This window comes from Sparus aurata, chromosome 15 (genome assembly GCF_900880675.1).
Source record: "Sparus aurata chromosome 15, fSpaAur1.1, whole genome shotgun sequence".
Classification (NCBI taxonomy): domain Eukaryota; kingdom Metazoa; phylum Chordata; class Actinopteri; order Spariformes; family Sparidae; genus Sparus; species Sparus aurata.
The window spans coordinates 16,047,215-16,074,813 of NC_044201.1; the positions used below are offsets into that span (position 1 = coordinate 16,047,215).

Sequence of the window (27,599 nt, forward strand, 5' to 3'; positions counted from 1 at the left end):
TTGCTGTGAAAGGTTTTTATTTTCTACTAAAGAAATGGTCCCAAATCAGAGGTGTATTTTCTAATGCACATAAAACCATGAAATAAAACCAAAACCATCTGCACGCCGAGTCATAAATCAGGAAAATATGGTTCTTATTTTTTGTTGAACTGACCCTTCAATTTTCCCAAGAGTCCTGACCAAAATGTAATCTAACTCCAGTGACGCATTTTCAATCAAGTCCAAGTTTCACCCTTGTCTCCATGGCGATGACCTCAGAAGCACAGACTGACCTGAGCTACAGTTCACACCCAGACAAGTCAAATAAAAACCCAGACAGCATCAGTCCAGGTTGAAATGTTTTCATTCCATGCCTCCCACTGAAAAGTGCAGCATCGCTTTCAAAAGCCTCCATTTTATCCGTCACGGCGACTGGCTCGTCCTGCAGGAAGTCAACCAAAACTTGGGGAGGGCTGCGGCGGCTGACGAAGCTTCGAAACACATCGAGTGAAAGCGTTTCGTAAAATAGAGATGAAGCTACGGACATCTGACGTGAACACTGCCAAGGCATGGGAACGAAAAGAATTAAACACCAAAGTCGTTCAAATAACGCAGGGCTCTACAACACAACTCTATATTAACATCCTAGGTGTGGTCAGTGTGTTAGGTTAGTTTTCTCCTAAATGCTTCCTGGCTGCCATGTTGTAACGTACTGCATCGTGATTCACATCTGTCAACACATTTTTATTGTTTATCATTAATACATTCCACTCACTGAACATCATTCAATATCAGCCCCCAAACATTGGCAAAGGGGGCTTTTCTTTTTAGATCTGCAAAATAAACATTATAAAACAATTATTTATTATTAATATTATAAAACTTTCTAATTACACATGCCCCGCATTTTCTTTTCCTTTAAAATACAGTAAGTTTACAATAAGTATTATTTACGTGATTGTAGAAGCACATCCACCCTACAGTCACACAGCTGGAGTTCTTGGGAAAGAGTGTTAATGTGCGTGTGTAACTGATGAGCGTGTCTTTTCTGTCTTCACCTCACAAAAGCATCAAAATAAAAACAAAGTGTGGTGGCGGTGGTGTGGGATTCCTGCGCGAATGTCGGCTCCGGGAGGGGTGAGAGGGGTGAGGCGTGTGGAGGAGGAGCGGGTGAGTAAGGGGTGACACTGATCCCGAGTTCGTTTCACCAGCGCCTCCTGCTCAGAGTCTGACGGTTCGTTCCCTCCCTCCCTCCCCTCACCCCTCCAGCAGAGGTGTGTGTGGTTCGTCCGGCTGGCCAGCTTCCCTCCGGACCGCCCGGCCTCCTCAGGCCTCCTCCTGCTCGGGGAAGTTTAGGATCTTGCGGTGGGCTTGCCTCAGGTACTGCTGCTGTTTGAAGTACACCTTAAACGCCCCCTTGATGGCCACAAAGGCGATACCTCCCTGTAGGGAAACAAACAGGGTGTGTTGAAAGAGCTTAAAGACACATTCAGCTCAGAACATCAAAGCTTCTCCCACTCAGGGCTTAAGAAGAATCTTCTCTCATTTCCACACCGACTGTCACACGTATGACAGCACCCAACATCCCATAAACACAAGCAGACAAACAGACAGGAGATCATCTGGTTGCTTCCTGTTGGATAAGGAACATTTACAGCACCTCATTGTCTTAATTAGCACTGTGAGGTTCAATATTAACATTCAAAAGCAGTTTCAGTGTAAATGATGAAATGATACAGATTTCAACAATTTGTGAAAAAAAATGCTCATTTGCTTACTTGCCATGATTTAGAAGAGACGATTTGTATGACACTTATCTCTAAATGGTTAATATAGAGCTACAGCAAGTGGCTGGTTAGTTTAGCATGGCATGAAGATCGGACACAGCTAGCCAGGTTATGTCTTACTGCTCCTCATTATGGGGTCATGTTGTCTACAAAAACTGAAGTAGCTTATTAAAATGTGATGTCTTGTTTGGTAAATCCGAGGGTCCCCAAACTTTCAGTAATTCTTTTGGTGGGCCAAACTGTAGCTCATGGCGGGCAAACTTTGACAGTCCGGTTTTTTGTGTTCCTGCTTTAAATCAGTATAACCAAAAACTTGAAAGAATTTGATGTTTGCTGACGTAAAGTACAATAATCTTGTTATTTCAAATTTTGTGATTCATGTTTTCCTTTTGAGCAAAGAAATAAATAACCAAGGTCTTTTCTTCTTCTTCCTTTAAAGGTAAAACTCTTGCAGTCTGTCGCTCAGTAGACGGGGACACAGTGTTCAGAGCTATCAGTGCAGCCTGGATCACACGGGCCACTCTGGTTACCTTTCTGTCGTCAGCACAGGGAGAGAGGAGGGGGGTTTCTCTTAGGTACCAGTGGCTCATATTTTGCACAGGTGACAGTCACTAAACTGGAATCATTTATTCAACAGCACTGTTGTTGTGTTCCCCTTGAATCACGAGGGAGTAAACAAGAGGAGCCTAAAGAAAGTATTTAACTCACCTGAACAAACACAGAATCATTTTGATTAAACAATTTGCATCTTGTTTATTTTCTGCTTTGGATGCATGAGTTGCTTGTGGTTGTACCCACCAGGATGGTCCTCTGCAGGTTGGAGTTGACGCTGCTGAACATGAGCTTCCCCACAATGGTGGCGATGGTGGGGAAGACCAGAGCGCCGCACAGGATCCGTGTGGCCGACACGTGGTCCGCCAGGGGGCTGGCCTCTGCCGGGATACGAGGAACTGGGCAGCCAATCCCTGCAGAGACGTAGAGAGAGCAGCAGGGAGCCAGATGAAACACACATGATTGCATTTGTACCTGAGGGCACAGCTGATCTAATGAACAAAGAGACAACTTATTCATTTACTGTTTTCTCCAGCAGTGGAGGCTGTGCTCCAGCTGCAGTAATACACTACTGCTGAATACAGTCACAGCTCTAAAGCTCTAAATCTCATAATATTTGAATAAGGTTAAACACAAAGACAAATTAATATATTTGTGAGTGTGTGTCCTGACCTGGGAAGATGCTGTTGAGGATCTGCAGTTTGTTGGAGTACTTCCTCCACAGACGCAGGACGTAGTCCTCCCAGCGGATCATCTTGCCGAGGATCAGCATGACAGGGATGGTGGGCAGGCCAATGAGCAGGAACAGAGGGTCGGCCCGCTCCATAACATCCAGGCCCTCCTTATGGCCCACCACCTGGAGAGCAGACGGGCCGGTCAGAATGGAAAACTACAGCCGAGAAGTCAAACTGGGTGACTTTCACTTACAAATGAGAAAAAGAATCAAAGAAAGGAGCAAAGCAGGGGCATGTGCACATTATTTGCACTTATGGAAAGTGGAAGACATCCAAACATAAACACATGCATGACTTGAAGAAATGCTTTTTAGTGTCAAAGTCCTCACTAGACAGAACAGACCTATTCTAAAGCAAAACCTCTCAGGAGGGATCACTGGTAATACCTGCATGACAGTGACAGCTCCGTAGGTGACAGCTGTCCAATAGATGGAGCCCACCATGATGCCAGCAGCGGCGAAGGGTCCAGCTTTAGAGATGAGTCGGTCAGCCAGGTCCAGCACATAGACCACGGGACCTGGTGTAGGAGAATATCGGAGAGTTGTAGACATGAAACTCTTATTTTGAATAATACTGGTATTAAAAGGTTGAAAAAAACCCAGACTTAAAATCGGCTGATGGTAATTTTTCAAACAAACATAACAATTCTGATACACATGCCTTAGATTTGTCTTTGAACAAGATACATACTGAGCCAATCAAAATTAAGGCTGCTGTAAGTGATTTTTTGTGTGTGTTAGAGCTCCTTAGTCCAACAGTAATTAGGTGTGGGAAAAATATTTGATTCTTCGATGCATCGCGATTCTCTCTAGAATGATTATGTCTCGATGCAGATACGTTAATAATGAGGATTTTCAAACTGAAGTTAGTTCACCCGCGCACCAAACACACGTGTGCGAGTCGTTCTAACAGTAATCACTGTTATAGAGTGTTTGGTCAGTAGCTCGTGTCTCTCCTGTCTGTTCGTGACCCTGCTGTTTGCTGCTTTGTGTGAAGATTACCGCTCCATGTTAAATTTGGTGATGTGGAGAGGAGGGAGGAGGCTGTTAGTTAAAACGACCTCAAGCATTCAGCAGCTTTAACTTGTCACTCTTGTGAACAAACCGACATATCTGAAATAATATCTGTCGATATATTGGCCTGGCAAAAATAACAGTCTAGCTCTAGCGCTGTGACGCTGGACCGTTTTCCTGTACACACCCTGCAATAGGTAGCAGAGCTGAAACATTTACTTGATTAATTGATTGAAAGAAAAATAATTTGCCAATTATTTTGATTATCAATTAATCGTTTTTGTCATTGTCATTCAACAGTCAAGTTAAATGTGAGGATTAACTGCTTTTATTTGTAAATTATATTAGCAAATGAAGAGTCTTTGAGTTTCAGACTATTGGTTTGGACAATAGAATCAATTTGAAGTTGTTAATTTAAACCCTGGGAAATACTGATGAGCATTTCAACAACTTTTCTATAGACATTTTGTTCACTCACATTGATGAAATAACGAAGTTGCAGCTCTTCTGAAATGTAACTAAGATTTTATCGGCTTTAGCAAGTGTTAGCTCCATGAGTTGGTAACAAACTGTCTCCAGCTGACTGATTTTATAATCAGTGTTGTTACAATATTGCAGTATGAATCTAGTTAGTCCAAGGTTGAAATGAGTAATTATGAAATCATGAAAACATTCAAACACGTTTGTGTCATGGTGTCTCTACATGTTATTTACATGAGAGTGAGGACTCTACAGGTCTGATCATTCTGCTTTTAGAGACATCATTGAAGCCAAGAGAGGTACTGCGGGGGATAACACAAGCCAATGAGCACTTTTTGAGTGTACAGCAGGGGTCATGAGACTCCTGCTGGTAAAACAAGTCGAACCAGAAAGGCATCTGGGGTCAACACAAATTCTTTCATAACCATCTACAAAACAGAGGCAACAGCCATCTTTACCTGCCAACATTTACACAATAGTCGAAAGCAAAGAGACACAGGAATATAAGCAGCATTGGGACCTGTAACGAAAAAGCTTCCCTTTCTGCCTACAGGCTTAATGTGTTCATAAGAAACGCAAGACAAGAGGAAGCTCACCCTAAACAAACATCATGTGTTCAGGATGTCTTTTAGTGAAACGAGAAAAATGGCAGCAATGCAGTAATGTCAAAGTTGAAAGAAAGTGAAGCAGGCCAGGTATGGTGCACACTTTGTGCTGCAGGGTTATTGACAAACAGGGGGGAGCTTCTCAGGCAGGTTCAACCAAGATTAAAAAGAAACTAAGCTTGATTCTTGACAGGCATGTATTGAGGATTAATCTGAAGTCCAAACGTGCCTTCAGACCAGCTCCGTCCATGTCTGACATCAGGAGCAGGACCTAAAAATTCTCTGCCGCATCCTCCTCTCTGGCATTCCAGGCTGACTCGAGGGAAATCATGCAATATTTACAGGAAGGCAACCTGATTTCCTCACTCAGACAGACCCATCCACAGCCTATTAATAACTCGCCCAGGAGTCAGTGGGAGGAGAGCAGGGGTGGGGACGCTACCAGAGGAAGCCAGCACACAGTACAGCATCAGACCGTAATGGGTTGCAGCCCAGCACATGCACCTAAACAATCTGCTGGATGTATCAGAGATAACTATTCTATTCTGTTCTGTGTTGAAACACAAAAATACTTCTTCATTCTTTGTAAAATTAAAATCTTTTCTACCTTTAATTTTACAGCTCAGATAGCTCAGTCGCTTCACTGTTTAGTTGTTTTGGCAATCCATGACAATCAAGACTTGAACCTTTCAGATCAGAGTTTAAAGGCCTTGAAATCATATTTTCCCCAAAACCCTCTGACCGTACTGTGAACACTGTTGTTCAACATACAGTTAACAGCACATTGTCTGACAAAGTAGAAGCAGTTTGGGGTATTTCACATGAAGTTTATGTCATTGACCATTCAAGAGCTTTCTGTTCTTGCATGGTACAGTCTATTGCACTGTGGCAGATGTAACACTCAAGTATTACTCATTTTTTAAACAACTGTTCCTTTGACTTTGACTCATTTCTACCCCATAACAGTCCATTCTGCCTGTAGAAATGACCACCGACATTAGCTGATTTTATCAGATGACACTTGCCAGCAATAAAGCTAATTTTAGCCATTTCCAGCTGAATTACTATACACAGCATTGTTTTACCTACAACAAAGTAGGTATTATATGAAAACATGGAAGACCAGACGTATTTGCAATTAACCTGATCATTACAAGAGTATACACTTTAAACACGAGGACTAAATGACATGTTTGCCTAACATAACGCCGTCTCGGATAACAAGCATGGGTCTATTTGCTGCAGGTCAAACTTCCTCTAATCCAATTAAGGACAAAGCTGCCAACGTTCCCTCCTCCACCCTACCAGCATCCAGGACGCACATCCATCTACTACTACTTCACTTTTACCATTTATTATTATTGATGGTTATTTTGAAGTGTTACCAAAAAGTTAGAATGATTTGAAGCCAGGTTGTCGGGGGATATGACAGAATTGTGATAAATACTTTTTTACTTCTAATACTGTCAGCAAAAACACAATCTGACAAAATCCATTTGGTTTGGAGCAGTTAAAACTAGAGCTCGAAAAGGCAATATGGCCCAGTGCAATGGCCTACAAGTGCAATACAAAAATGATCCCCACTAATCATGAATCAGATCTGCAAATCTGTCACAATATCCCAAATATGATTTATTTTCCACCATCTGGTGCAGCCCTAGTTAAAACCTTTCACATTTGATGATGGATTTTTGTTCAGAGATGTGAAAACACTCTCACATATTTATATAAGTTGTTCAAAGGTCATTTCAACAGGCTTTCTAAAAAACACGTTCGTCTCCTGGGAAGGGTGAATTTTATCATCCCATTTTCAAAACACAGACATTTTGACACATGTCTTGTCTGGTTGAGAAATAAAGCTATGAAGTCGTATTCAAACAGTGCTGAGTCATTGGTCATTGTGAAAGCAGGCCTCGGTTCAAGAACACTCTCTCCCCTGACATGTCAGCAGCAGATTGATAAATATATTATCCACGTCATTTACGTTACAGGGCTGCTGTACAGCCACTAAAAGACACATTGACCTTGCAGCACAGAAAGCTTCCATCACTTTAAGTTAAGAGCGACTGTGTTGTAGTTGTTACAGGCTGCTGGAGAGCTGTCGAGACATTTTCAAGTCATCAGATTTAATGAAAGCACCTGAGCAGATACATTTTAATGAGCTTGTACAGGAAACCAAAGCGGTGAGACCAAACGGTGACATTTCTAACTACAACACTGACATTAGCCAACACACCATGTGTAATAAAAGCAGCAGCTTTTAAAAATAATCCTGAGGCTCAGTGGTTATTTTGGGGTTATGGGTTTCTGCAGTTGGGACATAAGTCAGACTTTATTAAGCTGTTTGTACAGCCAGGCCACCGTGAGGCTGTTACCCATAAGCACTTGCCACAAGTTGTATACAATCCAGCCACTGTTAGCTGTACACCTTTTTCCGCAGCTGAGTACATACACTCTGTGAAGGCTTTGAGTTGTGAGCACAGTTCAGTGCAGCATTTTAAACAGCTCCTTCTGTTTAGACGACGGTGCTCCTGGCCACTTGTTGAGAAAGGAACCCAAAGCAAGCAAGAAGCATTTGGCACTTTCAGAGCTACTTAACACGCGACAGAAATATCTCACTTTTATTTCAAAAGTAGTTATAAACACAGAAGCCCTCTCTCGTCCTCTGCCAGCTTTTTGATGCTTTCCGGAGCTCCTTTTTACTGCACCTGTGTTTGCCGACCGGAGTGATCTCGCCGTGCTTGAGCGCATTATTAATATGGCGTATTTGGATGACAGGGTTGGAATCTCTTCCGCTTTCTCCCTGCCTAAGCATTACGCCATCGTGGCCGGAGGGAACTGGGTCGCCCCTTAATGGCCGCTGGCAAGATGGAGAGCTGAGCAATTCATTTCATCCACTGGCAGCAGATTCCATAATTAAGATAATTAAAAAGAAGGGAGGGGGAAAGTGAAGGAGAGAGGGGAAAAGTGCAACTGCAATTCCTCAGTAGTGGGCACGCATGCTGGCACACGGTTCCAGCTGGCTTGTTTACGCTCTCTAGGCGGAGTGTCAGTTAAGAAAGAGCAGCAAGGACACAACGTCCTCAGAGTCATACTGCCGGCCAAATTAGCATGATGGGCTGACTTTGGCTCTGCAGCAGGTGCTGGTGGGAATTGGGCCAGAACAAAATATACCCTACTCTTTGTGAGCGGCAGTGATGCTTTGCTTCCTGCGCTGTAAGTCAGTGAAAACAATCAAAACCTGGGTTAATAGAAAAGGTGATCTGTGGCTCCAAATCAAACCCCCATCTGATCCCGTGACGGGCAGGGGTCCCGCCCGGGGAGCCAAACATGAGTAATGCCTGTCAAGCTTCTAGAAATGAGCTGGCCTCTGCAGCAACCCTGAGAAAATAACCGCTGTGGCAACCTCCTAGCCGAGCTCCCTGTCACTACCTGTCCACGGCCATCACCCAAATTGAAAGCTGTCATCCCAGTGTTGTCACTAAGCTGTGAAATTGCCATTATTCTGACGGCTAATTAAAGCTGCTGCGAACACCACAGCATGTGAAGCCGAGCCACTAAAATTATATTCAAAAAGGAGGAATAAATCTGAGATTTTAAGTTAAAGTAAACATGGAGCAACTGGCTGTCTGTACAACAAGAAAATCATAAAAAGGTAGCACTGTGCCTATATATCACTACAATAAAGATAAAAATTAAAAAAGAACACTGCAGCAATGATGCAGCAAAACAGCTGTGCTCTTCCTGCTCACTTTGAAGTGCACTCGTGCCCAGCGTATTCTTCTGCAGCTAAAGACTGGAACTCCTCAGATGACATAAATAAAATCTCAGCCAAGAGATGCAGAGATTTACTTTGTACCTATGAGTAGTATTCATGTTATTTATCAAGCTTGAAATGAGATATAGCAAAGCCTTCTAGTGGCATATAGCCTGATTACAACTGAATGCAGGTGTGGGGTGGTGTGCTTGAGATGTCTAGTTCAAAATTTATCATTGCTTGTTTAGGTTTTAGAACAAAACAGCTATGATCGGTTACAACCCACCTAATCTGGTAGTCCAAGTAACAATCCCAAATAATTTGCAAGTGCAGCTTGACCCAAGAATGACATAATGCAAGTCATTAAATAATAATATAATAAAAAAGCAAAAATGATGTTGTTTTGCATGCAGTGCTTTGTCGGGAGGATAAATCCATCCTTAGTCTTTATAATCTAGAAATGTGACCACCACAGACCTGCAGACATGTGACAAATCAATAAATCCAAGTCTGGAGCAAGTCATTTTTTCTTGGGCAGGTCAAGTCACAAGTTGTGTATGGTCAATTCCCGTCACGTACCTTTTCTCTCAACCAAGAAACTCAAGTGTCATCTGCACTATCTGATCTTTATTAAAGAGAAAATATAAAGTATTAGCATCTGTCAAATAAAGATCATTGACAAATGTATTCAACCTGTTCAAAAAGTATAAAAAAATGATTTGAATTAGTTTGAGATTCAGTGAGATCTCCATCACTTTTAAAGAGTAAAATACTGACAGCCAGGCAATAAATCAATTCAACTTGAACACAGACAAGTCAATCAAGTCATCATGTCTCGTGTCGAGTCTTTAACTCCCAAGTCTAAGTCAAGTCTCAACTGATTTATTTTGTCATGTCAAGTTGCAAGTCATCAAAACAGTGACATGAGTCAACTTGAGTCCACATCTCTGCAGACCTGAGGTCTAATGAATAATGAATGTCATGTTTCAGTCACAGGGAAACACTGCAGGACAGCTGTGATTTCACAGACTCATCAGCAGAGCGGCGGCATTACTCCGTTCATCTCCGCACTGCTCGTCGGCCTTTGATGAGCAGCACCGTCGGCTCCTCCCGTGACCCAGTTTCACTCCCACTCCTCTCTGCCAGACACATCCGGCATCCCTGCTACACGACTCCCTCGCCACCTCTGTCTGATACTAGCTAATGGGACTAAGAAAATGACACTTTCCCCTGATGATGACAAGCCTCTCAGGTAAACTCAGCAGGCCCGGTGCATACAACCAACCGTTTGTCAACACATCCTGTCCAGATACATTCAGCTGCTAAATTAATCTTCTCTGTGTTGAGAACATGTCTAAAAATGACTCGACTTCCATGGTTCTGGGTTTAGTGCTTAGATTTCAATAAAAAAGATTCACAGAACATCTTCAGGCTGAAACTCTTAAAAATAATGGGCAGATCAGTGCTTACTTTGACATTTTAAGTTGATGCCATTTCACAAGGCATTTTAAACTATTGATAACCTCTCAGTCAGAGAAGTAAGAGGCAACCTAGAGGACTGAGACCAATTTATAACGATCTCTAAGCTGAGGTACAAAAAACATAGTCATTTAAGCAAATAATGACAGAGCGCTAATAAAAAGCAGAGCTTTATTTCGTCACAACTAAATGGAGAAGCAGAGAAAAATAAACTTGTTTGATTCACTGGGAAAAAAAATGTTTATGCGTCTCTCTTCATCAATATAATGATTTGGTTCCTCACGCTTCTGTGTATAAATGAATATTTGGCAGTTCATACATGAAACATGTCAGCCATCACAACAGGGTTGGCTCTGCTCCGTCTTTTGTCTCAGGACTTTTCTCAGACCCTCAGGTAAGGATTCTTTCAGCAGCATTAGTTTATTTAAACTTTTATTAAAGCAGGACGAGCCCCATGAGATAAAAAATCTTGTCTCAAGGGAACCCTGAAATGTGTGAACTATTAGCATAATTTAAGACAGTTCCTTGTGATAAGATACTCTGAATACATCCCATTTCCAAAGCTCTGCTATTTGCATATATGAACATCCTGATTCCCAAAGGGCCCGGCTGAATCGAACGGCCAATTCTCTCATTTAAAAATGCAAAACTGACAAAACTTTTCAGAGTTTTTAACAGCCAGTTAGATGTGCTGCTTCTGCCCACTCACCCTCACAGCCTGTCATCTTAACTGAAGGGAAACCAAACAGAGTCACACACAGCTAAAACAAAGGTAACACAAGCCTCTGGTTGCTTATATAAAAATCCTCCGTAAATGAATGGTGATTGTGGCAGAAGCCTGCTTTATCATTCTCTATGGGCACCATCACTCAGCAGATCAGCCACAGCAAAGAGGAAGTTCCCTTTCAAAATAAACCACTGGCCCATCCATCATAGCGGTCTATGCTGCTGGGCAAACCGCTTGAGCATTTGAACACATGACAAAGAAACACAAACTTTGGAAAGGGCGTCAGGAGCTGATGACTGTAAACACTTTACCTTGCAGGCCACAACTACCCTGTTACAAAAAATGGACTTGGCCAAGAATAACTAACCACAAGGACATAATGATGAGGCAAACTGTGAGAAAACACTGATGCAATGTGTCTAAATAATGACTACAAAGGTTACTGTGTCAAACAGACTCAATTCATATTGTGTCTCATAGCCAGAGTATCTGAGTGAGACTAACAATAGATAACACATTTGTATATCCTCTTTGAAAAACTAGAATAACTGCCACGTGGTTGTATGCCTTCGCGCACCCGTAGAGTTGCAGTTCATATCACAGGTTCATTTGAAATATGTGGTGATGACTGAAGAAATGTAACAAAAAGGTATTACCGGTAGTTCCAAACAAAAAGGTAATCACGATATTGACATATCTGATTCCAGTGAATATATCTTAGAGAGATACACAGCCTTCACTTGGAGTCTATTCTTACAGGGGAACACAGAGGACTGATAGAGCTAAACAGAGAAAGGGAATCTGATTTGATTCACTTCTTCATCACTGTTGTTTTTATTTAGTTCCTCACTATTTTTACAAAGGAGTGATACAGTTTTGTCACATAATGCAACAACATTCATCTGAAGCTCAACATTAACACAACCAATGAGCTTGTGGAGGACTACTTCAATAGTTAAAAACTCCTGTATGTGTTCACGTGTTTGGCCAAAAAAGCCAAATCTGAAAAGTCGATGCTTCTCACACATTCAAACCAGCATCGCAGAACATATAATCAATCATCACAGTTTGAAAGTGGGCACCCTAGATTAGTGTCACCAATTAAATATCCATACAAATGTGAAATATGGTCACAATCTCCCTTTCGGCTCCCGAGTTATGGCGTTGAATAATGGCAAGGAGTGTTTCTGCAGAACTTTATGATGTCACAGTGAAGCTGACCTTTCGGATATAAAATGTCATCACTTCATAATTTTTTCCTGTTTGACATTTGTGTGACATCTTGTCATAATTAGCGTACACATTTTTGGGTTATGGTCAATAATGTGTTTTGTGAGGTCACAGTGACCTTTGACCACCATAATCATCCTTGAGTCCAGCTGGATATTTGTGCAAAATTTGAAGAGGCATTCCTGAAATATCGGGTTCACAAGAACGAGATGGATAGAAGAATGGACAGATCGATGCAAAACTGATAAACACAATACCTTCAGCCAAGACTATGGCTGGTGCAGAGGCATAAAAAAGTCAGACAAGTTCTCTTTTTCTGAACAAGAATGGAACTGCATTCAGTTTCGCCTGTGATTGACTATAATAATTCCAAAACAACAATAAAAGATAACTTTGCTCCATGCTCTAGAAGTTCATCTTTGATTTCAGAATCATCATTTGACAGAATTAATAAAACCACACAAGGAAAAGCTACATGGATATCCAGTGTATCCCTGACTGTGAATGATTTGTCCTAATATAGCCCAAAGAGCACCTCTCCTTTTACCATGTTGCTTGGCAACAAGTCAGTCATGGCCTCGCCTCAATTTCACTGATTCACTGCACATTTGTGCTTCCCTCTTTGCCAAACAGTGATGAATTTGTAACTAATGGAATTATTCTTTAGCAGTGACACAAACACTGAGCTCTTGTTTACTCCATTAAGCCAGTGACAATAAATAATAAACTTATTTCTGTGATTTAAATTTAAGTTTCAGGTTCACCATTTATTCAACCTCTCGCGACTTTTGATTGTAGTGAACAATCAGGCACATGCACCATTTCATATACCGAGATGATGAAAAATACAAGAAACCTGTGAAATAATTGTTAATACTTTAAATAAGCTGCACAAGCGGTCTTGGTCAGACATTTAGACATGTCATAATAAGTACAGCACAAGTGTTACAAATAACATTAAAGATGGCTCTGCTCTATTCAAATGTCTGACAGTGAGCCAGCACACACAACAGCATGATCTGGACACTGAAGCCATCATTAAGTTTACTATTTACACCTGTGCCTCATGTCAAAATGTCAACTGTGAAAATAATGAACTCAATTGTGTAATGTAGGCTATACACCTGAATGCATGCACAGCAAAATAAGGAATAAGTATCAAATAATGAGTACAATCTCGAACTGACCTTAAAATGGCCAAGATCTTCATCTCTTTAAGTCTGTATCTAGAGCAAACAACATGCTGTAAACTATGTTGTATCTTATTCTAATGCTATCAGCATGTTCAGCTCGGGTCTGACAGATACTGCTGCCTCCTAATTCAACTATCTATTCATCTATTCTCCCACTTTGAATTTCTCCTTCCCGTTAGGCTCTAAATGAATTGTGTAAAGTATGTGATCAATTTTCATGACGACGATAAACACAGAAAATCGCCACTCAAATGGTACATTCTTAGTTTTGGAACATTTCTTTCAGACATGCATTGGTTTGGCACGATTCTTTTGAATTTAACAGATGACTTCCCTGGAAACTTCCCCATGTTGGGGAGATACCTTTTGCTTTAAAGCAGTTTTTTTTTATTTATTTGTAGGCCAACAAATGTGATAATCTAATGAATTATCAATTATCACTCAACATGTTAAAACAATTAAATGTGTTATCAGGGACTGTTGGACTTTTTCCTGCATTTGACAGTTGATGCAGCACTAATTGCCTGTGAGCCAATTAACACAACCTTAAATATGGAAAGCAAAGGGCCTGACAGACACATTCACAAATATCCAGCAATGAGCCAAGTGCCATGACTAGCTCTCAAAGTGAGATACAGACATACAAGTGCTTCTTATAGCACCAAAGTGAGTGACAGCACAGCCTTGGTCACTATAAATATACATGAACCTGTTTACCAGGCGGGCCAGGCCTCCTGCAGACTAACATTGTCTTAGGGCCAGCTACTGTCTCAAATTGCAACTTCTCTCTAGAGGTTGAAATAGCAGTGGCCCAGAGGCTGATGGGTAACCCAGTCACAACCGTGCACCATGAACCTTATATGTGTCCAGGTTTTGATATTTGGCTGTAAAACTTCAACAAAAAGGGCCTTATCTACTCTATAGATGAACCTAGAATATTCTTCTGTTGCTACAAAATGCTGCTGCAACAAAAAGCATAAAGTCTGTTGCTGTCTCAGAGAGATATGAATGGATCTGAGGCAGAGAAACTAAACTAAGCGAGGAGGTTTTGGCCAAATAAGCATGGTAATGTTTGGTGTCTGTTCATTAGATGAGTCATAACTGGTGTTTGGGAACAACTGAAGCCCTCGTCACTCTGACGTGTCAAGATAATTGAGGCAGCTGCTTTTCTAAACTGCTGCTGGTCAATCAGCCAGGAGCTGGGCTGTATAACAAGTGAGCACCCTTCTGTTCCCCGTCACACTGAAAGGAAATATTTACCCAGATCACCGCAGAACCTATGCTGGCTCTGGAATAAACAAACATCCACTCAGGCAAGACAAACTGAATAGCTCTCAGAGCTTTGGGTACTGTTACAGGCAGCAGCTATCAAGTGTGCCTTCAAAGAAGAGCTTCAGCTGTCAATGTACACAAAGACCTGCTCCGTAAGGCTGCTTTAATGTTGACATCTGGTGGAAAATGACAGTTTAAATTCCATCGAGTCAAATTCAGAATTACGCGTTGGAAACTTTTGGATAGTTTCTCAATCTATTTTAGTGCTCTATAGCAAAGACAGTAGACAGGCAATCTTCTTCACTTGCGTCCCTGTTTGGACATGCTTCATGCACATAAAAAAGAGCTTTACTATTTTAGCAATGTATTCCTAAAACACTGTAAGAGTCACAACGGACAGTTCAAACAGTACACAATCCTCTTTGCAAGCTCTCTAATAGGTACTGAAATGCGAAATGCTACCCACCCAGCTTGGGAAAGACGATGAGGTATTCTGCATTGCATTGTGGGCAGGCCACACGTGCCGTGCTGTTGCCCCGCTGCTTCTCATCCACCCAGCGCTGCAGGCAGGCCTGATGAACCCACTTTGTGGAGCCACGGCAGCGACATGGACGCACCCACTCTGCCGTGCGGTCGTCCTCGTCTGTAGCGAAGCACACCCAGCAGCTCCTACAGACAAACACACACACCCATAGGTTGGATAAAGACAATGAAACACATTCACACAACCTGATAGGTGTAAAAAGGTTGGATATTTCTAAATAGATCTTACTTCCCCATTGTGTTAGAGCTGATGAAAACTGATCTAATTTGATTTCAGAAAAGACACAAAGCGATTAGATAGAGCTTCTGCATTTCTAAATCAAAGCAGTGTGATAAATACCTTTGGCTCAAGTAAAAACAACTCAAGCAGAGCTCCTGCCCACTGACACAACACAGGCAAAAGCAAGCGAGGGAGCCGGCTAGAAAAAAATACTGTCTTCAACACATGTGACCATAGATTCAGCATTGGAAAAATTAAGAGGCCGGCGCGTTGATTCAGTTCAGAAGCCTCTTTCTAATCACTCTGTCATGTATCTCAATTTTAAGAAAATGCTGTATTTCAGTTATATGGGCTTGTCAGGTACATATAAATGTGTCTGTAAGTGTGTTATGCTCTTTGACAGCGGGGCACGTGTATGAGCATCTGTTTGTGAGTGGTAGACTGGAGGATAGGGTGAAAGAGAGCAAGCAGGACGAAATGTAATCTTTCTTGAATGAAAAGCTGCAGTGAACGACACAAAGTCACCTCAAATGAGTCAAAAGTTTCAGCTGGCCTAGCTATAACACACATGGACACGCACACACACAGCATCACTCTGAGCTAGGGACTCGACAATCAGCCAAGATCAATACATAAACCCTATAGGCAAACAAATGTTATATGCTGACTGCTTGTCAGGCATATCTGAGAGTACAGTGGGAACTGTTCAGTGCACGCCCTCATACTTATACGAGCAGACCCTTCATCCTGTCATCTAGATACAGGGCAAAATTTCCGGGGGATGATATTTCTGATCACATCACAATGACAGATATTATTAGGTTTCATAATCAATGTTTTTTGACCAATATATCCAAAAGAGGGCCATCATTGACCTTACTTCTGCACCGTTTCTTTTGCTACATCTGACCACTTGCTTTGCCTCTGGTTTGAGCCTCATTCTTCTGACATTGCCTTTAGGATTTACCACGCTACTACTCAACCCTAAATTTACCGGGGCATCCCTGTGTGAGTGAGCACAATGTTCTGATAAACCACAGCTCGGATATGCAGCGGGGCTTGGTTGCAGACAATATGAGGAGACAGTCTCCCTTGTGTGTGACATCCAGACAAATACCTTGTACTGGCCTCAAGCCAAACCATATTTTAACATCCCCCTCCTGCCCACAAGTGTCCCAACACATCCTCCTTCCTCTCTTCCCGCATTAAATTCTCCCACACATACGGTGAACATCTTGAGTAATATGTCCACCTCCACCTCAAACTTATGCCTCCTTACTGACAGTAAAGGAGACATTAGTATTTTTGGCCTGTCTTCCAATTAGTTGGACTCCTTCTGTGAACAAAACACCCTGAGTCCTACTCAAATTCATGTCTGTCCAGCATCTGGAAGGTAATTTGATCCAAGTTCCCTGACCTTACCCCAGTACATCTCCAACTGTGACATTATATTGCTTTTCCATAATTAATCAGCAGCATGCAACTGGTTAGAAGGGTCACCACCCCTGTGTCTCATTGCATGAGGCTCATTTCAAGAATCTTGACCAGTGACATTTTTATTTTAGCTGCTACGTACCAATGAAAATAGTCATAGGTTAGACCTAAATAATCGATTTAAGAAAATCTGCAACAGCAGGCCATGACTACATCAGCTAAGCTCCCAATCTGTGATTTCAGAGTTCTGCTGGTACTGGTAAGAATTAGGAATTAAATCAGTTATTGTCCACCAGTGTGATAGCTTATTAAAATTAAGAAAAATAACCAAATAAAATTTAAAAAATGCCAAGATTCTACTTTAAGCTGCAGTTCGATTCAATTCAGCTTTAGACTAGCTTGTTGCTAGGAGATCCTCTGGTTCAGGAGCTGGCTGCTGCCTTCGACCCATTTACAGCCTGACTATCCGTGTGTGACATTTATGTTCTCATTTTCATAATTACACTGAACCTTGAACATTTGGCATTTCACTGGATGAATTAAACAATGATTAGCGCACACACACACACACACACACACACACACACACACACACACACACACACACACACACACACACACACACACACACACACACACACACACACACACACACACACACACACGGCATCAATTCAATGAGGAGAAAAAAACATTTAATAGCAATGTTAGTTTTTTTTTCTCTCAGGCGGCGACTATGTACATTTTGGGTATGATTTGCATGAGGACATTTGTGATAATATATCTGGGGGAAATAAACAGCATTCATACATCACCTCCACCATTACACAGATGAAAATTAATTCTTCAACGGGTTCATCGGTTTTAGAAATACATTTAAGCTCATGACAACCATGCGAGTGGTTGGTTTAAAACTGGGCCCAGTGCAACTCAGGGAAGCATCTGTTCTCTGAAAGGGTTTAGACAACCAGCTGCCTTTGCCTGACATGATGAGATGTATCTAGAGTTTACAGTTTCATTTCCCGTCTTTAACAACAGGTATGCCAGGAATGGAGAAACCCTGCTGCCTTATTACTCTCACTAGGAAGAAGGAAACGTTTCTTACCGCATAAAGAATATTAGATATATTGGACTGTGGTATAAATTACAGCTCTAATTGCAAATTTTTTTCCCCCAGAATGCAGAAATTTAAATTAAGGTCTGCTAGGCTTACTGACAATCATTATGCAAAGAAAGTATAATAAATATACGTCATCATTTCCCAGAACCATCCACTGTCTGTGACTGAAAATATTCTCACTGTGTTTCACGTGATTCTGGTATATTAGAGGATCAATCATCTTCTTCACACACTTGCCTTGAAATCTGAATGGACTGTGAGGAAAATGTAAACATGTTTGGATGTCTGTGATACTACTGCTCTATGCTATTAAGCATGTGATTTCAATGCAACAGAGTGGTCATTCTGTGAATAAATAGGAGGTAAAATTCTAAGCCGAAGATATCAATAGTCAATTTAAAATAACAATTTGACAAACAGCTAGTACCAATGTTTTTTTGTTCTCGGTTACACTATCTTTGGAAGAGCAGAAATTAAATAATCACAATTTATGAAACAACCTTAAATCATCTTTTTTTGTGAAAGTAAATGCTCCAAAAGCCTTTTTAACTTGCTATACAGCTACCTACACAGTGTTTGAAAAGAAATGTCATTACTAACACAGCCTTACAAGCTGATGGCAGGGATGTCACTGGCTAGTACCTCATGAATGTGCCAGCTCAAAATGAATGTGACACAATAGATACTGCCTTCAGTGAATGTCATCTTATTTGTTGATGGGCCGATAGCAGATACCAATGTTCGGCTGATAAAACAGTCCATCGTGGTAAAAGGCAAACATCCTCCCTAACTACCTATTTAAAATAAAGTCACCAAAAGGCTACTTGGAGAAAGAGGCTGGTGAGTTTTCTAGTTACTGCATAGCAAACTTTTATTGGTGAACGCCTTAGGCAGCACTTCCATTCTGGCTTCAACCTTTATTCAGCAGCTGACTCAGCGATTTCCCTTAGTACAGTACAAACCATGTATACATTTCAAACTTGCTGCTCCCACATTTAATAATGGATGTCAAATCTGGGGCCTTCTGTCATCGTCACACTGAGTTCTAGGTGTTCTCTGTTACTGGGGCGTACAGGGGGCTCAACTGCAAAAGACTATGGATGACCAACTTGGATTATTTGCTCAGGTTGCTGCCTGCCTGCGATGGCTAATTTTCCAATACTCCCCTGGAACTGAATAAAACATGACGATGCAGGAGAGGAGCCTTAGGGTCAAGGTGCTCAGGTGACATGGCCAGCTGAAGGGCTACAAGGGGCGCATGTGGTAAATCGGAGAGTGACGGAAACCTCAATTCACACTTCTGTCTAGTGTCTTTTTAGAGCTCACTTCTGACAGGTATGTGAGCCTGCACCGTAGTCAAAGCTCCTTGAAACACCATCAGATGCATTATCACATTTGCATGCACTGCAACACTAGGAAAGGTAAGGTGTGAGCATGCATCTTGTGGCAATTTCCAATGTTCTGCACTGGTAGACTTTATACCCCCAAAAAAACAGCCCAGAGACTGAAAAGTGAGGCAGTTATAAAATACGAGGATGAGGAGATGAGTTGAGCAGTGGACAGATGTCTCCACAAGAGCAGCTGAGAACAAAACCCGGCACTCCCTTAGATCCACTGGCTCTTATTCCTTGTAACCCAGCCCCACCGCATGAGAGGACCCAATACAACAGCACCGAAATGCTATCCTCTATGAGAAACCTTAAGCTCCAGCTCGCCGTTGCCTCAACCTGGTTCAATAGAACACTCAGGCAGATAAACCTGCACCGGGATGTACAAAATGGTCTCCTGCTTAAAGAGAATTCCTATGCAATTTGACAGGAAAACTGGCCTGTAACCCCATGAATTATAAACAATAGACACTACGAAAGTGTTTACTACTTGGAAACACCATTATGTTTACAGATGCTACCACATCTGACACATTCCCCATTACTGCTTAACAAGATCTGAAAGGTTTCCATTCATTTCCCCTGAGAACATGAGATCTGATGACGGGCAACCTGCCCGAACCATTCTGAAGATTGGTGACCTGCCGTCCCCACCACTTATTTACAGGCTAAACAGGCAAATTTGAGTCGAGCTTTGCCGTTTCCACAATGAGCTTTAATCCACCTAATTCTAACCGACTGCTCTTAAACTTCAAGGGCAGGCAAACGGCAGTGTGTATTATCCTTTTCATTCCACTGGTTATTCTGAAAAACCTTCAAGCTGCCAAGATCAAAAGAATGTGCAGCAATGAAGGACTACAGATCCTTCTAGTCAATCTAGGCCAACATCAGCTGAGGACGTCAATTTTGACAAGCCAAGAAGGAGCAAAGAACAGTATCATGAAGTCACACCAACACAGGGGAGGGGGCGTCTGATGGTGGGCTCAGAAGGAATACAGAATGACAGTGTGATTGACACTGTGTACAAAGATGAGTGTGACAATGTATCTACTTTCTCATCGTCTCACAAGTCAGGCTCCCGTTCTTTAAGAAGCACATAAGCCACCCTACAAAGGCTGCTTTCACTCAGCAGCGGTCACGTGACTGTGGGAAAGCTTGAGGTTCCTCAGCACAAAGGCAGGGCACAGGAGGACCGGATTCGAGCCCACAAAGATCTTAATGGAAGGTTAGGGTCTAGGAGGGCTTCTCCATGTCTGACTGCTTCGACTCAATCACAAACTTGTCTCATCCATGTCAGTTAAACAACAACTTGAGCTGTTTGGCACCATAGAACAGAATAGTATCCAACTACTCAGAGTCTAAGATTAGTACCTTTCATGAGCCTTTGGCAGATAAGGCTGGAGAGCGTCAGCTGACACACTGACACTGAAAAGATCTGATGCTTGGGTATTTTCCACACAAAGTGGACACAATAACAGGGTGCCTTTATAATATTGTGCAGTCGATAACAAAATAATCTCCAGCTTCAGCCATCACTAGATTTGAATCGCATGTATATTTCACTGTAGTAGATAACAGTGTTTGACAAAAATAACAAACTGACCAGTAGACATGATTAATTGATTTTTGTTTCTGTTGTTCAGTTCTAGACCCTGTGACCTTTGTATTATATTAACACTTGCACAGGAGTCCAGCAAAAGGCATTCGTTGTTGCTTTGATTGGCTCATGACTTTGACTGGCCAATTTCCAATGTGAAGACGACTTCGGCCAGTGGAGGATTACAAACCATTAATCTAGAATCTTCCTTTTTATGGAAGTCTCAAGAGTCACATTCCACGTTCACATGTTTGTAATAAATAATGTGGCAATTTTATCACGCCGTCTGTGAATGTTCCCAGTGTACAAACTTACAAAGGGTGAAACAGCACTTAAAAAGGTTTGAGATACCTCAAGCCTGGTAGCTACACCACCTAGATTAAGACGTGTCAATTGGCATTACCTTTCACTTGAGTAAATGCCATGCTAGTTTTGGTTCCAAAGCCCAGACAGGCAAGCTGCTGACCATCTATTGATTTCTGTTAGGAATTTGTCTAGGGATGCACCGATCCAACTTTTTCAGTCCTGATACCGATACCAATGCCTGGGCTTTGTGTATCTGTCAAAACTCGATACCGATCCGATACCATTGTTGAATTAATAAATAAACTGTATACCTTCCACCTTATACCTTCCACCTTATACCTTCCGTCCACCACGTGGAACAGACTAAAGGCACCAGACTTTTCTAACTAAACATTACTTTCCCAAAGAAGACAAAATAATCAAACAGTTACCAAACATTGTAAACATGTAAAAAAAACATGTATTCTTATTTGTTATTAAAAAAAAAACAATTTTGCATTCAAATCTAAAAGAGAACATAATCAAACTTCTTAAATTTAAATAAATTAAATGTAGCTGCAGAAACAAAACAGTGTATTGGTTGAACATACAATTGTAATCAAACAGTAACCAAACATTGTAAACATGTAAAAAATATATTAAGTGCATAGTCCTGCAAACAGGAATTCAAAATAAAACGCAGCAGCTGAACCTGAGAATAAACTAATACAAATTTGGTCAAACTACAACTTGTGCTCTTTCAGCATGCAACACACGTGCTGCGACGGAGGAAAAAAAAATACTGGATCGGCCCGTGGATCTGTTAATTTTCCTGATCCCCATTCCAGCTATTTTGTCAATATCGGGGCCGATATCCGATCTAAATATCGGATCGGTGCACCCCTAAATATGTCCACAAGCTAGTGTATGAGAAAATTTTGGAAAATTTACCCAGTTGTTTTTCTATGACAGAGCTAACGGATACTGGACAGTTAAAAATACAAATCTATTACTGACTCAAAAATACAGTTACAAATAACTTGATGATATTTCAGCCATGTGCTATCAGACTACCATTTATTCCAAACTACGGACAGTCTTTGAGAAAAAGAAATATTAGTTATATGTAGGACTGCACGATATGGTTAAAAGTGACACTGTGATTATTTTGACAGATATTGCGATATAATTATGATTATTTTGGATGATTACATTTTATATCACAATTTTCATTGTCATTGAAAACCCATTAAAATCATAATGATGTGGCACTTTTCTCGGTCCCTGCAAAAAAATGTTTTATTACATCTGGAGAACATCTGCTTTAGGCCAGACCATCTCTGCAGCACAACAGCATTTCATTAAATCACTGTTTTGTGGCAAATATTACCTATATTAAATAATTGTAGTTCTTGTGATTTGGATGTTGCACCTAGTCATATTGCCATTTCAATTTTTTTGCAATTAATTGTGCAGCCCTAGTTATATGGCTATGATGAAGCAGACAAAAGCGTTTCATTTTACTGTGCGACAAAAACAGAAGAACAGTGTAGAATAAAGCACAATGAAAACTATTCTAAATGAAGACATAAATTGGACCCATGATTAATGAATTTCCAAGAAATGTGTCCCACATGTTTTCAGAATCATGACTAAATAATATTAGCCTTATAACCGTGTTTTTAACTAACCTGCATTGCAATCTTACAAAAGAAGGGTTTCCTCTTTGCTCGATCAAACTATGATTATTTTTAAGTTTTATATCATACAGGAAAATTTATGTCATTTTAACAAGAATTAAGAGAGCCTGGTGGAACAAAAGGCCAAATGCAGACAAAAAAAGAGTAAAACAAGGAGGTTATGTGAGCGCCAATAAAAAGGTCAGGCTAGATTGAAATGTGTCCCCCACATCTATTTGTGAAACACTGCATTGCAGGGGCAGCTGGTTGCTTGTGGCAGGCCCAGATAAGAGCCTGTGGAGCCTTATGTTTGTCAGTGATAGAGGCTGGGTACACAACTGTCTAGAAGCGAGGGGACATGACATACATCTTCTTGCTATCGGCTCCTCAAACACTGTCAGGGTCATTGCCTCTGCCACACAGCCGCAGCACGCAGCTGAAGCACATTTCACAAAGCTCACATGCCCTTCCTTTCTTTCTGCTACTGTACCATGTGCTTGGGAAATGGTTTCAAAGTCCAAAGTTCAATAATTACAGAAAGTGCTGCGTCAAATGCCTTTTAGTATGCACTGCATAAGCTATCAAATACCAAGGACTATTTTGAGGGGAGCAGCACGACGATGTGCTCGGACACACTCTTGCAGTATCTGTCAACCACCACTCACACAGGAAAGGGAAAACTCTGGCCACACATGTAGGATAATGACAACTGGAGCGCAGCCAACAGGTCTGACTTTAAAAAAAAAATGTAAACAAACATACAAACACAAAATAGCTTATTACATTCAGAATAAAGCTGGGTAGACATTAAACTGATCAGATGAGAAAAATGTTTGAGATTTATCTACATCGGAGTTATAAGTGATAGACACTTAGATCACATCTAAACTTATTCTGCATTGTTTGTGTGTCCAAGTTTTCACTTTAATTTAAAATTTTGGGTGGAGTGAAGGTAGTATGTCAAAATACTAAACCTATTATGAATCACCTGCTAGTTCAATCACAATGATTATTTCACTAAATTCATCCCATGTATGTTTTTGAGAAGCAAGATGATAACATTAGTTTCTATACCATGACCAGCATTTTACACTGATAATTTATTCCAGATATTCTATGGAAAATACACTGATAGCAGAAACAGACATCACATCAACTTAATCTATTTAAAACACCAGCTCCCATTATGATGAAACTTGTGTTTCAAAACAGTAGATCATACAACTAGTGATGCCGACGTGTCTATTCTGCTGATGTCATGACAGGACAAGTAAAAAAAAAAACTATAAATGCATCTGCTTATAAAGTGTGTTTCGTCCTCCCTTGAAATTGGGGGCTATGACAGAAAAGTTCAGTTTCATCAAATTTAAACCAACAAACAGAGGCTGAAAAAACTCTAATCACATACATTGTTATTGATGAAATATAAACCATGATCCTGTTCATTGTCTATCTCTCACCTTACATGTTTTCTGAGGCATATCTATAGTGTACTGTTTAGCTGTAGCCATATTGTTTCTTGTTTCAAAACAGACTCCAAGCACAAATAAAGCCACGCTCCAACTCGCAGTACATCAATCATCAGCGGGGGTGATTACTGGTTCGATGCAGCACAGTTAATTCTGGTTGTTGTAGTTTTTCTATCTTTTGGGCAAAGGGGTCTGATTTTCTGATCATGTAGCACAAATTTTCTTTAAAATGCTTGTGCCTGGGACACTGTTAAGCTCATTGGGTAGAGCGGGCATCCCATGTACAGAGGCTTTGTCGCCGCTGCAGTAGACCTAGGTTCGAGTCCCGGCCTGGGGCCCTTTGCTGCATGTCACTCTCCCTCGCCCTCAACCCGTTTCCTGTCATGTCTTCAGCTGTTCTATCAATAAAAAAGCCAAAAGGCCAAAATGTTTGCACCTTTCTACTGGATTGACAGCCCATTTTTACGCCAGTGCCATCTTTCCAGTGGTTAAATGCTACTTTGTGCCCCTGAGGTCAGCTATACTTTGTTTTCACAACTTCCAGTACAACTATTTTAATAAAAGCAAAAAAACATAATGGGTTGATGCTGTACTTCAAGGCATCTTAGACCCCGATCACACAGACTTGTAAGTACAGGCACAGGGCAAAACAGTGTAATGCACCGAGGCCATCATATCATATGTGATTAATGAAAAAAGCAGTGACACTCCATGCCTTGCACTGAAAAGCTGAAAATATTTAAATTTTTAAAAAATGGCTAGAAAAATTCTCCATGCAGCACAAAAGAGGACTGTATGCCAGGCACAATGCACCATTGGAAAGCAACCATTTTGCTGGCAATGCGTTTCTAATGACGCATCTTGGTGTGATCAGCCACTTAAATCCCACTGTCAATTAGGGCATGCCTGTGGATCACTGTTTCTTTGTAAGGCAGCATGAAGAAAAAGCTGCATCACCAACTGAAAACAACACTGGAAATGTTGATGGCAGAAACTGATGTTCTAGCCAACCAAACCAAGGAAGCCACACACAGGCAGAATAACAATGTGCTGAAGGTGAATTCAACTTGTTGCCTGGAGAGGTTAGCTGCTGGCTATCACAAATAATAAAAAGAGCAGCCTTTTGGAAATGGATTTGTGTCCGCAGTGTCTGGATTTCATGTCTAGTGTGACCGCCAAAGTGACGAGATACAGCTCTGAGCAAGGTTCAGAGCCATGTGCTGCTCCAAGTGACACGCAGAGCTGCTGACTTTGTGCCCTGACATCCCTGATGAAATGTACTGAGGGTAGGATTGTATGCATTTATAGCTCAAAATAATTCCCCACCTGTCATGATGTATCTCTCCTCCCTGTGACCATTAAACTGGGTGCCACAGTCTGCCGAGTAAAACTTGTATTGTCAGACATTTCAATGTCAGAAGCCATGTTTGAACTTCTCGTGTCAGCTGGAAAACTTGCCACCGCAACACTTCCCTGAGGCTTCAAAAAGAATTCACCAACTCGTGCACACGGGCAATGGACAGCTAGGACAGTTTGGCAGTGTGACGAAAAGCTACATGTAAGCGTGTTCACTTAAATGTCAAACTACAAAATAGGGTTGCCATTTCACCCAATGGCAGCTATGCTTTGTTTCTATCTGGATGCGGTTTGTCTTCATTGCTTCCAACTATATGTGCTTGCTGCTTTTAAAACTCCATGAATTCAGAAATTCTCATGATGCAAGTTTTTTTTTCTACTTCGGGTCTGGCTGTTGAAACCTTCCTATGTCGAGTATGCCACTTGAAAAACTGTCACACACAACTTGCATACTGCTGCTTTGCTGTATCCTGGTTCAGTGTAACATATATCCTCATTCTTAGTTAGTGACAGATATGTTCTCATACTCCCTCTCTCATACAACCTATTCACAAGATCTCTACCAGTCAGCCTTTATAACCATTGAATGCTCAGCATGATTTCCTCTCTTTTTGAAAATCTCAGTGGTGACACAAGCTTCCTCCACGTAGACAATTCATATTATCGGGTTACTTAAGAGTTACATAAGTTGTGGCTATTTTATGCACAAGTGCGTGTTGACATAGTAAATATATAAATAAATGAAAACAAACTTGTCATGAGAATGGCCTTCGAGTGTCCCGTGTAAAAGTAGATAAGAGGTTTATTCATTATGGGACGATTGCAGAATTCTAACTGGGTAAATAGTTAACAGGCCAAATGTTTCGAGGAAAGTGGCAGCTGACACTATGACCTCTGGTTAATGTCCGGGTCAGGAGGAAAGCTTTATACAACTACATATATAATGTTCACAGAGATATGCAAGTATTATGATGACATGATGCAATATCAATGTTATAACGGTAACGTTAGTAAGTTAGCGGTCTTGGAGGACGTCATGGATCAACACTGCCCAATTACACTCACTCTCTAACGTTAATTGTTTTCCAACAACTAAAATTACGTCAGAGATGGGTAGGAAGCCACACATACACTTTACAGTTGATAAGTTCCTGAATATTTTGACAACAGGTGAGTTAACTGCCCTCCATTTGTCCACCGTGGTGATTTTACGTAAAGCTACGTAGCCCCCATTAGCATGTTAGCCGTAAACTTGAACTCACCTGTCCAAATTCTGCTGCTGTTCCGCCATTATCGTGAAGAAGCAAATAAATACTCAAATGCTGTCTTGCGGGTGGAGCAGATTAACTCCGTTACGGATAAAACATTAAAATGGCACGCCTGTTTAGTTGCTGCAGCTGAGGTTGGCGTTGAATCACTTGCTCGCTTGCTAGCTGAGGAACTGACGCTAACTAGCTACATAGGCCTTTGTGTTGATACGCGTCAGCTGCAGATGAGCCAGTTGTGAGGCGTACAGCTATTCCTCCGCGGTCATGGCAGTCTTAATGGCATTCGTCGGCGCCCGGTGCAGTGTTTTGACTAAAAATCCTCTTTCCATCGGCTACGGCCTCGTTTGTCACTAATATTATCGCATTGGCGTGACCGCTTGACTCCATTGACTAGCCGTCTCTGAGGTAACGCCAAATAGCACGGCTGTGCGT

General features: G+C 41.3%; 1 protein-coding gene across 2 annotated transcripts; it reads right to left on the bottom strand.

Moving 5' to 3' along the window:
- On the bottom strand, positions 1–27,596 carry marchf5 (membrane-associated ring finger (C3HC4) 5). 2 transcript variants are annotated; one of them, XM_030442398.1, is made up of 6 exons: positions 27,162–27,596; positions 15,275–15,477; positions 3,439–3,569; positions 2,991–3,174; positions 2,565–2,716; positions 1–1,422 (listed from the first exon to the last, which is right to left on the bottom strand). In XM_030442398.1, the coding sequence occupies exons 1-6, from the start codon at positions 27,188–27,190 to the stop codon at positions 1,306–1,308; spliced, it is 816 nt and encodes a 271-aa protein (XP_030298258.1). In that variant the 5' UTR covers positions 27,191–27,596; the 3' UTR covers positions 1–1,305. The 2 variants fall into 2 exon arrangements, with proteins under 2 accessions (XP_030298258.1, XP_030298257.1); XM_030442397.1 differs by having other exon boundaries at positions 2,565–2,731.
- Between the last annotated feature and the right edge of the window lie 3 nt (positions 27,597–27,599).